Source organism: Neovison vison, chromosome 3, assembly GCF_020171115.1.
Source record: "Neovison vison isolate M4711 chromosome 3, ASM_NN_V1, whole genome shotgun sequence".
Classification (NCBI taxonomy): domain Eukaryota; kingdom Metazoa; phylum Chordata; class Mammalia; order Carnivora; family Mustelidae; genus Neogale; species Neogale vison.
The window spans coordinates 11,954,803-11,966,477 of NC_058093.1; the positions used below are offsets into that span (position 1 = coordinate 11,954,803).

Genomic DNA, 11,675 nt, shown 5'->3' on the forward strand with positions numbered 1-11,675 from the left:
CATATATGCAAGTATATCACTGAGATAAATTCCTAGAAGTGGAATCACTAGGTCAAAAGAGAAGTACATGTAAAATTGTTCAACAGAGATAGTATATGGCTGTTAGAAATAAAGGAAAATCACAACTCTGTTTCTCTTCCTCTCATACCCTGTATCCAGTCAATCAGCAAATGCTGCTTACTCTACTTTCAAAATATAATCAGAGTCTGACCACTTCTTACCACTCTAATTTCTACTACCACTCTTGTTCAAGCCGCCTTTTCTCGTCAGGATTATACTTCAGGAACCTTCTGCTGGTCTTCTGTTTCAGCTCCTGACCCTTCAACATAGGAGCAAGAGTAATCTTTCAAAACAAATTACATCAGCCCTGTGCTCTGAGCAAAGGCCAAAGTCCTCACACCTCCCCCTCTCCCCAACAATCTCTCTGGCCTTGGCGATTACTTTTTTTTTTTTTTTTAAGATTTTCTTTATTTGACACACAGAGAGAGAAAGAGTGCACAGGCCAAGCAGTGGGGGCAGGCAGAGGGAGAGGGAAAAACAAGCTCCCCGCTGAGCAGAGAGCCTGATACCCAGGCTCCATGATCTGAGCTGCAGGGATGCCTAACAGACTGAGCCACCCCGGTGCCCCCACTTTCTTTTTGTTCCTACTACAGGAGCTACTCCAGTCTCAGTGCTGTATCTTGGCTGTCCCAGACATGCTTCTGCTTCAGGGCCTTGCGGTTCCTTATGCCTGAAATAGCATGACTGACTTGCTTGGTTCCTTCAGGTACTTCTCAACTATGGTATTATTGGAGACCACCCTGGGTTTCATATAATCTTCTATCCTCTCCAAAACCTTGTATCTCTTTTGCCCTGCTTAAAAAAAAAAATTATACTCCATTGCATCCATTTATTTACTTTTATTTTATTTTTTTTCAGTGTTCCAAGATTCATTGTTTATGCACCACATCTGTTGCTCCATGCAGTACGTGCCCTCCTTAATACCCACCACCAGGCTCACGCTTCCCCTACCACAAAACCCTCAGTTTGTTTCTCAGAGTCCGCAGTCTCTCATGGTTTGTCTCTCCCTCTGATTTCCCCCAACTCACTTCTCCTCTCCATCTCCCCATGTCCTCCAGGTTATTCCAGGTTATTCCTTATGCTCCACAAGTAAGTGAAACCATATGATAATTGACTTATTTCACTCAGAATAATCTCCTCCAGTCCCATCCATGTTGATACAAAAGTTGGGTTTTCATCCTTTCTGATGGAAGCATAATACTCCATTGTATATATGGACCATATCTTCTTTATCCTTTCGTCTATTGAAGAGCATCTTGGCTCTTTCCACAGTTTGGTGACTGTGGCCATTGCTGCTAATGAAAATTGGGGTACAGATGGCCCTTCCTTTCACTACATCTGTATCTTTGGGGTAAATACCTAGTAGTGCAATTGCAGGGTCATAGGGAAGCTCTATTTTTAATTTCTTGAGGAATCTCCACACTGTTTTCCAAAGTGGCTGCACCAACTTGCATTCCCACCAACAGTGTAAGAAGGTTCCCCTTTCTCTACATCTTCAACACATGTTGTTTACTGTCTTGTTAATTTTGGCTATTCTAACTGGTGTGAGGTGGTATCTCAATTTTTTTTTTTTAAGATTTAATTTATTTATTTGACAGAGAGATAGATCACAAGTAGGCAGAGAGGCAGGTTGAGGGGTGGGGTGGGGGGGGTAAGCAGGCTCCCGGCTGAGCAGAGCGCCCGATGCGGGCCTCCATCCCAGAACCCTGAGACCATGACCTGAGCTGAAGGCAGAGGCTTAACCCACTGAGCCACCCAGGTGCCCTCGATGTGGTTTTGATTTGAATATCCCCGATTGCTAATGATGATGAACATTTTTTCATGTGTATGTCTTTTTTGGAGAAGTGTCTGTTCATGTCTTCTGCCATTTTTTGACGTGATTATATCTTGTGTGTGTTGAGTCTGAGGAGTTCTTTATAGATCTTGGATATCAGCCCTTTGTCTGTAGTGTTATTTGCCAGTATCTGCTCCCATTCCGTGGGTTGCTTCTTCGTTGACTGTTTCCTTTGCTATGCAGAAGCTTTTGGTCTTGATGAAGTCCCAAAAGTTCACTTTCTCTTTTGTTTCCTTTGCCTTTGGAGACAGGTCTTGAAAGAAGTTGCTGTGGCTGATGTGGAAGAGGTTACCGCCTATGTTCTCCTCTAGGACTTTGATTGATTCATGCCTCATGTTGAGGTCTTTTATCCATTTCAAGTTTATCTTTGTGTATGGTGTAAGAGAATGGGTCGAGTTTCATTCTCCTAGTTGTCTGATTTTCCCAGCACCACTTATTGAAGAGACTGTCTTTTTTCCACTGTATATTTTTTCCTGCTTTGTAGAGGATTAGTTGACCATAGAGTTGAGGGTCCATATCTGGGCTCTCTACTCTGTTCTACTGGTCTATGTGTCTGTTTTTGAGCCAGTACCATGCTGTCTTGGTGATCACAGCTTTGTAGTAAAGCTTGAAATCAGGCAATGTGATGCCCCCAGTTTTGTTTTTCTTTTTCAACATTTCCTTAGCAATCCGGGGTCTCATCTGGTTCTTTACAAATTTTAGGTTTGTTTGTTCCAGCTCTTAGAAAAATGCTGGTGGAATTTTGACTGGGGTGGCATTGAGAGTATAGATTGCTCTAGGCAATATAGACATTTTAACAAACTCTCTCTTAGCAGATGACATGATACTTTATATGGAAAACCCTAAAGACTCCACCTCCAAACTACTGGAACTCATATAGCAATTCAGTAATGTGGCAGAATATAAAATCAGTGTACAGAAATCAGTTGCTTTCTTGTATACTAACTGTGAAAATAAAGAAAGGGAAATTAGAGAATCGATTCCATTTACTATAGCACCAAGAACCATAAGATACCTGGTAATAAACCTAACCAAAGAGGTAAAAGATCTGTACTCAAGGAACTACAGAACATTCATGAAAGAAATTGAAGAAGACACAAAAAGATGGAAAAGCATTCCATGCTCATGGATTGGAAGAATAAGCATTGTTAAAATGTCCCCATTGCATTAACCACCATCTTAATATTTTGTGCTGCCTGTTAGCCACTTGTGGCTATCGATCACTTGAAATGTTAGTCTAATCAAGGAATTCAGTTTTTAATTATATTTAACTTTAAATTTAAGTCTAAAAACTGATAGTTCAGTTCCTAAAAAACTTTTAAGTATATTTGAACAACTTGAATATGTGAATCTACTTTTTCAACTGTAAATTTTATGAAATCAAAATTCAGATCCAGTAGTTCCAATGAAAATTTACCATTCAAATTGAGATGTGCTTTAAGTGTAAACACACACAGGATTTCAAAGACTTAGAAAAAGAAATATGATAATCTCTTATTGGTTTCTTTACATTGGTTACATGTTTAAATTATAATATTTTGATATATTGGGCTCAATAACATTATTCAAAGTAGTTTCCCCTGTTAACTTCTTACTTTGTAAAATGTAGCTACTAGAAAATTTTATGTGGATCATGTTATATTTCTGTTGGACAGAGTTGCTCTGTTTACTTTGTATCTCTGTACTAGAATGTAAGCTCTGCGGGGGCAGGGATGTAGTCTGTTCTGATCCATACCCAATCAGTAGGTCTCCAGTAAATCTCATAGAATAAATTTGAAAGATTTTCCCCCTTTTAAAAATAGCTGCTGTGAATATAAATAGAAAGGAAAAAAATTTATATGCATTTCCTAGAACCTATACAAAAAGTTAGTAATATATATAGAATGCTCCTAAATAAACAAGATCCAAATAAAAAAGGTCCAAAGTTATGAACAGACACAAATAGAAATCCAGGTGGCTAATAAATATATAAACAAGTTACAATGTCATTCAAATCTTCAGTAAGTCCAGATTAGAATAAGCTATCCTTTGCATAAGAAATTGAATGAAGATCTAAGAATTATACATAACCTCTCTGGAAGACAGCATTGTAGTCTGTATAACTAATCTTAAATTATGAGTATTCTTTGACCCAGTTTTTCCATTTCCAGGAATTTATTTTTATTTATTTATTTTTAAAAGATGTCATTTATTTACAGAGAGAGAGCTGGGGAAGGGCCAGAGGGAGAGAATCTCAGGCAGGCTGCCCACCCACCATAGAGCCCATGCAGGGCTTGATCTCATGACCCTGAGATGATTACTGCATCAAACTTAACTGACTCAGCCACCCAGGCGCCCCATATCCAATAATTTATTTTTATTGATGTAATCATAGATGTATAAAAGAATTTTTCTGGAATGTTCATTGCAGTTTTGCACACTTTTGACCCTTGAACAGTTTAGGGTTTGGGGGCACTAACTCCCACACAGATGAAAATCTACATGTAACTTTTGATTCCCCCAAATCTTAACTACCTGATGGCCCGCTGTTTACTGGAAGCCCTTCTGATAATGTAAACAGTCAATTAACAAATCTTTTGTATGTTCTATGTACCATATGCTTTATTCTTAAAGTAACATTTTTCTTAAAATATTATTATACAGGCACCTGGCTGGCTTAGTTTGGTGGAGCATGGGACTCTTGATCTCAGGGTTGTGGGTTCAAACCCCACCCCGGGTGCAAAGATTGTTTAAAAATAAAATCTTAAAAAAATGTTATTAAGAAAATCATAAGAGAAAATACATTTACAGTATTATGATTACTTATAGGAAAAAACTCACTTGTAAGTGATTTGCACAGTTCAAAGCCATGTTGTTCAAGGGTCAACTGTAAATACCAAACTTAAAATCAAACTTAGCATTTAGGTTGTTAGAGTAATCCAAAAGGGAGGGGTCAGGGTAGCAGCTTTAATGGGAAAATATTTTAAAGTTCTGGATTGGTCGAAACTCTGTTTAATAAACCAGGGTTCTGGGATCAAGCCCCACGTCGGGCTTCCTGCTCATTGGGGAGCCTGCTTCTCTCCCCCTCTGCTCTTACATTCTCTCTCTCTCCTTCTCAAAAAAAAAAAAAAACAACAAAAAACCTTAAAAAAAACACCAATTTTTATTTTCAGTTAATGTGTTAAGAATAGGAGATTATATGTATACTAAATAAAATTTATTTTAAAATGTAATCCTTTTAAAGTAGGTTTTATTTTTAAATTTCTACTGTTTAGCTGTATCTTATAACCTGTCTTTTGACAGGTTATAAGGATTTTAGGTTTAAACTAAGAAATTATTTGTTTAGAGTCTTATTATCAGAAAGTAATGATGGATTTATAGTTTCCATTTCTAGTACATTAACCATTGGTCATATAACAACCCAGTTTCCTCTACAATAAAAATAGGAAACTATACTGTGGAAATAATTTTATATAAATGTGTATTTAATGCTTGTTTCATCTTTCTTACCTTTCAGAATTACCATGAAATTATGACCCGTCATCCTGAGAATTATCAGTGGGAAAACTGGAGTCTAGAAAATGTTGCCACCATTTTAGCCCACCGGTTCCCTAATAGTTATATTTGGGTGATAAAGTGTTCCCGAATGCATTTGCACAAATTCAGCTGCTATGACAATTTTGTGAAAAGTAATATGTTTGGTGCTCCAGAACACAATACTGACTTTGGAGCTTTTAAGCACCTTTATATGTTATTAGTTAATGCTTTTAACTTAAGTCAGAACAGTTTGTTATCAAGGAAGAATGTGAAAGATTTGAATAAGGACTCCAGAGCATCTAACTGCAGATCCAGTTCTTCTCACACTACTAATGGTTGCCAGGGAGAAAAAGAGAGGACCTGTGAAAAATCTGATGAGTCCACCGTGAGTTTTTACCCACCATCACTAAATGGTGCTTCTTTTACTTTGATTGGATTCAGTAAAGGTTGTGTTGTTTTGAATCAATTGCTTTTTGAATTAAAAGAAGCCAAGAAAGACAAGAACATAGATGCTTTTATCAAAAGCATAAGAACAATGTACTGGCTGGATGGCGGTCATTCTGGAGGAAGCAATACTTGGGTTACTTATCCAGAAGTCTTGAAAGAATTTGCACAAACAGATATTATTGTTCATACCCATGTAACACCTTACCAAGTATGTGATCCAATGAGATCTTGGATTGGAAAGGAGCACAAGAAATTTGTTCAGATTCTTGGAGATTTTGGTATGCAGGTGACTAGCCAAATTCATTTTGCAAAGGAAGCTCCTTCCATAGAGAATCACTTCAGGGTTCACGAAGTATTTTGAGACTGCAAGAATATTAATGTACGTGTTCAGTGGAAGAGCAAAAGCACTTTGAGGGTTATAAATTCAGATAATGAGATATAATTCATAGATGCACTGTCAGTTTTTTGGGGTGGGGGTGGGGGGAGGAAGCACACATTCCTAAAATGAGTGTAATGTGCAATAGTATTCCTTGCTTGTGAATGTGAACAGTTTTTACTTCAGAATGGGTTAGAATTAGTTCATTTGCAAAGTAAAAGATGGTTTGTGATGATCCTACAAGGAGGATCATCCTAAAGAATGAAAGTTACGATATAGTCCTTAGAAAAGGAAATGAAAATTGTTATTGTTGGAAGTAGTTTATTTCCTGAGTACTGTTTGGAACTAATTTTGGTGACACTAACAGTAATTAGTTATTTGGCACTCAAAACTCCCATTTCTCATCAAATAAAGCAAAGGCACACTGAGGTTTTCCATAATTGTATAATTAACTGTACCCTGCCTCTTATGTTTTATAAACTCCTAGTCATTCTTTAATGTGCCACCAGGAGTTTTTTTCTTAGGAGTCAAAATATATTTGTTTCCAAATTTCCAAGAACATGCAGTAGTGTATAGTTGGTTTTTAATCATTACACTTGAGGACTGTGGCTTAATTTTTGACAACTTTTAGATATTTTGGATTTCTTGACTCTTGGCCAAAAAACAGTTCTTTTGAAAAATTGTTTTAAATTGAATGTAATTAGGTATATTGGGTAAAAATACCCTACAGATTTTTATCATATTGGACTTTTGAAAGAGATCAGCTTAGGTGAAATAAATGTGTAACACTTTATTTGTAACTGCTCTATTGAAAAGGAGACAGATTCTATAGATCTAAGTCAGTGTTTCTCCAGAAGCATGATTTTATCTGCCAAAAGAAAGCAGCTCTCTTTGGCCAAAATGCAAAATTATATTGCTATAAGAAAAGTTACAGGGAAAGTTTGAAGACACAAATGATTTAATTTTGGCTCAAAAACTGAATTTGCTTAACACTGCTACATAATTTGGGTGAGGTTTCCTTCTGCTTGTTTTTCTTGACCTAGATAAATACATTTTGAGAAACCAAGATCTAATGAATGTCAACCAACATTGATAGCTGTGTGATTACAATAAAAGGTGAACTCTTTATTAATAATAATTAGCTTTTGCAGGTCATGAAATAATTAAGCAGGGAAGTAACATTGCTGCTTTCAGACTGAAAAAAAAAAGACACTGAAGCTTAATATCTTAATAACCCAGAGGACCTAAATTTATAAAATATAGAATTAAAATGTTAATCTCTTGGTTTCTTCCCAGAATTATATTTTAATGACTCTATAATACATTCCAAATATTCAGACTTATAAGAATTCTTACTCACCAAATGCTTAAAAATAACAACCCTTAATTCTATAAAGTACAGAATAGTATCTCTCAATTTTTTTAAGGACAAGTTAGTTTATATTGCTTCATTTTCTTTAAATACCTGTTTCTTTTGAGACCAAAAATTCCCAACAAGGAGACAAATCCTGATGCTGGCATTTTATTATCTAAACCTAAAGTACCATGCCTGGATGGCTTCTTTCAGTGTTTAATAATCCTTGGTTAAATTCATGTGAATCTAATGTTAAATAGCTAAGGTAGTGAATGCACTAATGGGGGGAGGGCAGGAAAAGCACTTATTTTTATAGGATTAACTAAAATGGAAGAAGTAGGACTTTTTGCAGAAGAGTTCACTGAAAAAATCGGAGGTATTTAAAAATCTGTGTTCTTTAGCTATCTCGTCATGTGACTGCTTACTTATATTTGTCTGTTCAATGGATGTGAAGAATAACTGGACACCTGGGGCAGAGTGAGAGTGTTGAAAGTCTTTTCTTGAATGAAAATATATTCCAATTGATCCATCTTCAAATAGTGTAAGACTTCAAATTTGTCTTCTCTACATTTGTTTAAAACTATTGTAAATGTTAGTGTATCCTTTCGGACTGTGCCTTTGTGTTTGTGTCAAGAGAGTCAACTGAGAAGTCCTACAGATAATGTGAAAGTTGTTACCGCCACAGCATGAATGTACAATTGTATTAAATTTAATCCGAGAAGTCTGTTTGGATGTGCTTTATGTTACCAGATTTGTTAAAACTTCAGATTGTTACTTGGAAGGAAGCTATTTCTTTCCACTTTGCCAGTTTAGGTTTGTGTATGTTTTCATTAACCCTCCATGTTTTTTCATATGAGCAACTTTGAACCTTTCCTTGTAAAAATACATTTCTTCTCACCTTTAAATTGTCCCATAAAAATTCACTTTATTTCCATTTCTTCTTTTAAATTTCTTGGGAGAAAAAAAATGCTCAAAAATAAGGTTTTTCCTTTTATGGGCTAATCATTTCAGGTATCTGTATTCCTTTTGCTGTCATTAAGAGACTTAGTTAGAATATGATGTGGTCTGTTTTTCATTTCATTCATCTAATATCTAAGCACCTACCAAAGGTAAGAAAGATCTAGACACAAACAAAACAGTCCCAAGCATCTGAGTATAGAAATGTATAATAGACTAAGGCTTAAAAGTGAAAATATGAAACAAAAGATAGTATTCTTAAAAGAACTATTCTGTTAGACTTCATTAAAGGCTTTTAAGAGAAACATGTTTTAGAGGATAAGATATATATAGATAAATAGACCTTATCTGTAAATGCAGGTTGGTCTTTTCAAAGGCAGAGACCCAGCAGCTCTTAGTGGTAGAGATGTGCGGTCACTTAATGATGGTCATTTTAGTATCCCATTTAATGGAATTAAAAAAAAAAAATACAACTTAGGTGTATTTAAAACACCCAAATAGTCATGGACTACATGCTTGAAATAAGACTTTAAGGTGGTATGAGGGATATGTGGGTGACTGCCAATCTACGTTAGTTCCTCCTCACTGCATTTTAGCACTGGAGGAAGGAGTCACAGCAGCACAGTTCCAACTCCATCCAGACCTGCATTCCAGCTTTCTGCGGGTTCCTTTTTTTTTTTGTCAACTTCTTAGATGTCTGTTGGCAACTTTAGATAGGTGAGAGAAAAGCCTCCCTACTAAGGTTCTTTCCAAATGTTCACATAGCTGCTGTTCAAAAGGATGGAAAGATACAAAATAAGCCTTGTTGACTTTATTTCCCTTTTTAAATACTTTATGAGTGACAAATTTTAAACTAATTACAGAATAAATAGAATTTCAGTATAAATATGCCAAGACGAACACTTAATGTTCATGAAAAACTTTTATAGTCTACACATATATTTTAAAGTTACCTTGAAAGAATGATGCATAGAGGGACCCCCAAAAAAGGTCAAATAATACACAGCTTTAGATTCTAGTCTGCCCACCTGTCTACTAACTTCTCAAGAGGCGATCACTATCATTGGTTTCTCGTGTATCCCAGCATAGGTAAACGTATACATATACAAATGTTTACTTACAGAATGCCTTTGTTTTACACAAATGGCAGGATGCTATACCGTTTCCAACCTTTTTCTCATTTAATTACCTTGGAAAAATTTCTTGCCAGTACTACAATACCTGTCTCATTCTTTGCATAGTATTCCCTTTGCTGTCTACTAGCTCATTAATCTTATTTTGTATCCCTTTGTCTTACTTTGTATCTTTTGTCTATGTGGAGCAGTGAGTTGCTTTGCTGGTAGAGGGAAAGAATTCCTTTGTAAATCAGGTCAAGCCCCCAAACCGTAGCCAAAGAACAGAGAGATGAACTGCACCTAAGGGAGAAAGCGTGGAAAATGACTGATTGGGTCACAACTGTTAATTCCAGTTCTGTCACCCAGTTGTGTAAACCTGCACAATCACTTAAGCAATCCAGATTGAGAAAATGATTTCTAAGATCCCTTTCAGCAATGAAGTTCTAAGATTTGGAATTCCTAAGAAGTTGCAGGTGACATATACTGTTTAATATTTTATACATTAAAAACATCTCCTTTTGTCTCAATCAGGTCAGCAAAAAAGATAAAAGTGTTTTGCATTTAAACTCTCTAGAGATTATGATAAAGGAAATAATTTTAAGGCTTCCCAAAGTGTTCGCTATTAGTGTTCTAGATATAATTTAATACTGCAACAAGAGCCATCTCATCTGAAAGCTAGCATCAGCCATCAACTGTCCTTGCCCTGAATTACCTCTTTGTATTTTTGCAGCAACCCCAAAAAGTACAAGTTTAAAGATGAGGAAAATAAGCTTCATAAAGATTAAGTTATTTAACTCACCTAAGGTCTTCCAGTTTGCTTCCCAAATAAACTGAATTAAAATGAATATGCATGGAAGATTATCTCAGTTTTACTTCCAAGTTTCTACATGACTCTGGATATATACTTTATACTGATTCTCTTACTGTTTTTTTTAAAAAAAGAAAACCAAGGAGGGTTTATTTAAAAGCTGACTGTAAGTACTGTTCAAGCGAACAGAGGTTTTATCTTTTTTTTTTTCTTCCCAAAGGAAAAAGAATCATTAAAGAATTTCTTTACTTAACTAAGAAGTAACCAAAAATGAAAAAAACAAAATAATTAAATCGAATGTAACAATTCCTTTTCTAACAGACCATCTTTTCATTTTTGACCTAACTAATCTCTCTTCCTAAAGACACCTAGGAAGTTCAGAATAACTTTTTATGTATTTTTCCTTAATTATTTATTATATTGTTGTTAATACCTGAAATTAATCCAACTCCAAACATAGGATATGAATGGATGAATTATTTTAACAGAGAAAATTATTTTCTTCATAATTAAAATGCACCAACTTGATGCACTCAGATTACTTTAGATGAGCACATTTGCATTCAGTAAATATTTCTAGTCTTTCTTCAATGACATTGTAATAGAATTACTAGGTGCAAAACAAAGAATGGCACAGAAACACATACAATGGCTCATTGTCTTCAATGATGACAACATTTCTGGGATCTCTCCTGTATTTCTTCTTAAAAAAATAATTTTTCTAAAACAGGGATAGGTGGAAAAGCATCTAGTGGGGAAAACGAACTGGGTTGAAGTTTAGCTATAGGTATAAATTAAAATTAAGACAGATTTGAATATTTTCTGACATTGAAAAACTGAAAAAAGAGGCAGGCCTGACATTGAGTGCCAAGAAAAACCAGGATCAGATTAAACATGTTTTGGATGAATCACAAAACTAATAATCCAAATTACTATCATCTGATCCAATCGTTCTAATCCTGATTATACATCAAAACCTATGAGGTTTACCAAATACAGATACTCTACCAAACCCCAAACATACTGAATCAAAATCTACATACAAAGTTGGGGCCTAGACATCTGTGTTTTAAAAAGCTCAAAAGGGGGTGCCCGGGTGGCTCAGTCAGTTATACAGACGTCTGCTTCAGTTCAGGTCATGATTCCAGGGTCCTGGGATGGAGACACACGCCAGGCTCTCTGCTCAGCAGGGAGCCTGCTTCACCCTC

General features: G+C 35.8%; 1 protein-coding gene across 2 annotated transcripts in view; it reads left to right on the plus strand.

Annotated features, from left to right (window-relative positions):
- Window positions 1-11,675, plus strand: part of C3H2orf69 (chromosome 3 C2orf69 homolog) — a 29,052-nt gene that overhangs the window by 7,647 nt on the left and 9,730 nt on the right. Inside the window, exon 2 of one of the 2 annotated variants that reach the window (XM_044241240.1) lies at window positions 5,391-6,236. In XM_044241240.1, the coding sequence (XP_044097175.1) occupies window positions 5,391-6,218 (828 nt within the window). In that variant the 3' untranslated portion in view covers window positions 6,219-6,236. Of the gene's footprint in view, window positions 1-5,390; window positions 8,309-11,675 lie in introns of those variants that run through there. The other variant, XM_044241239.1, reaches the window with a different exon arrangement.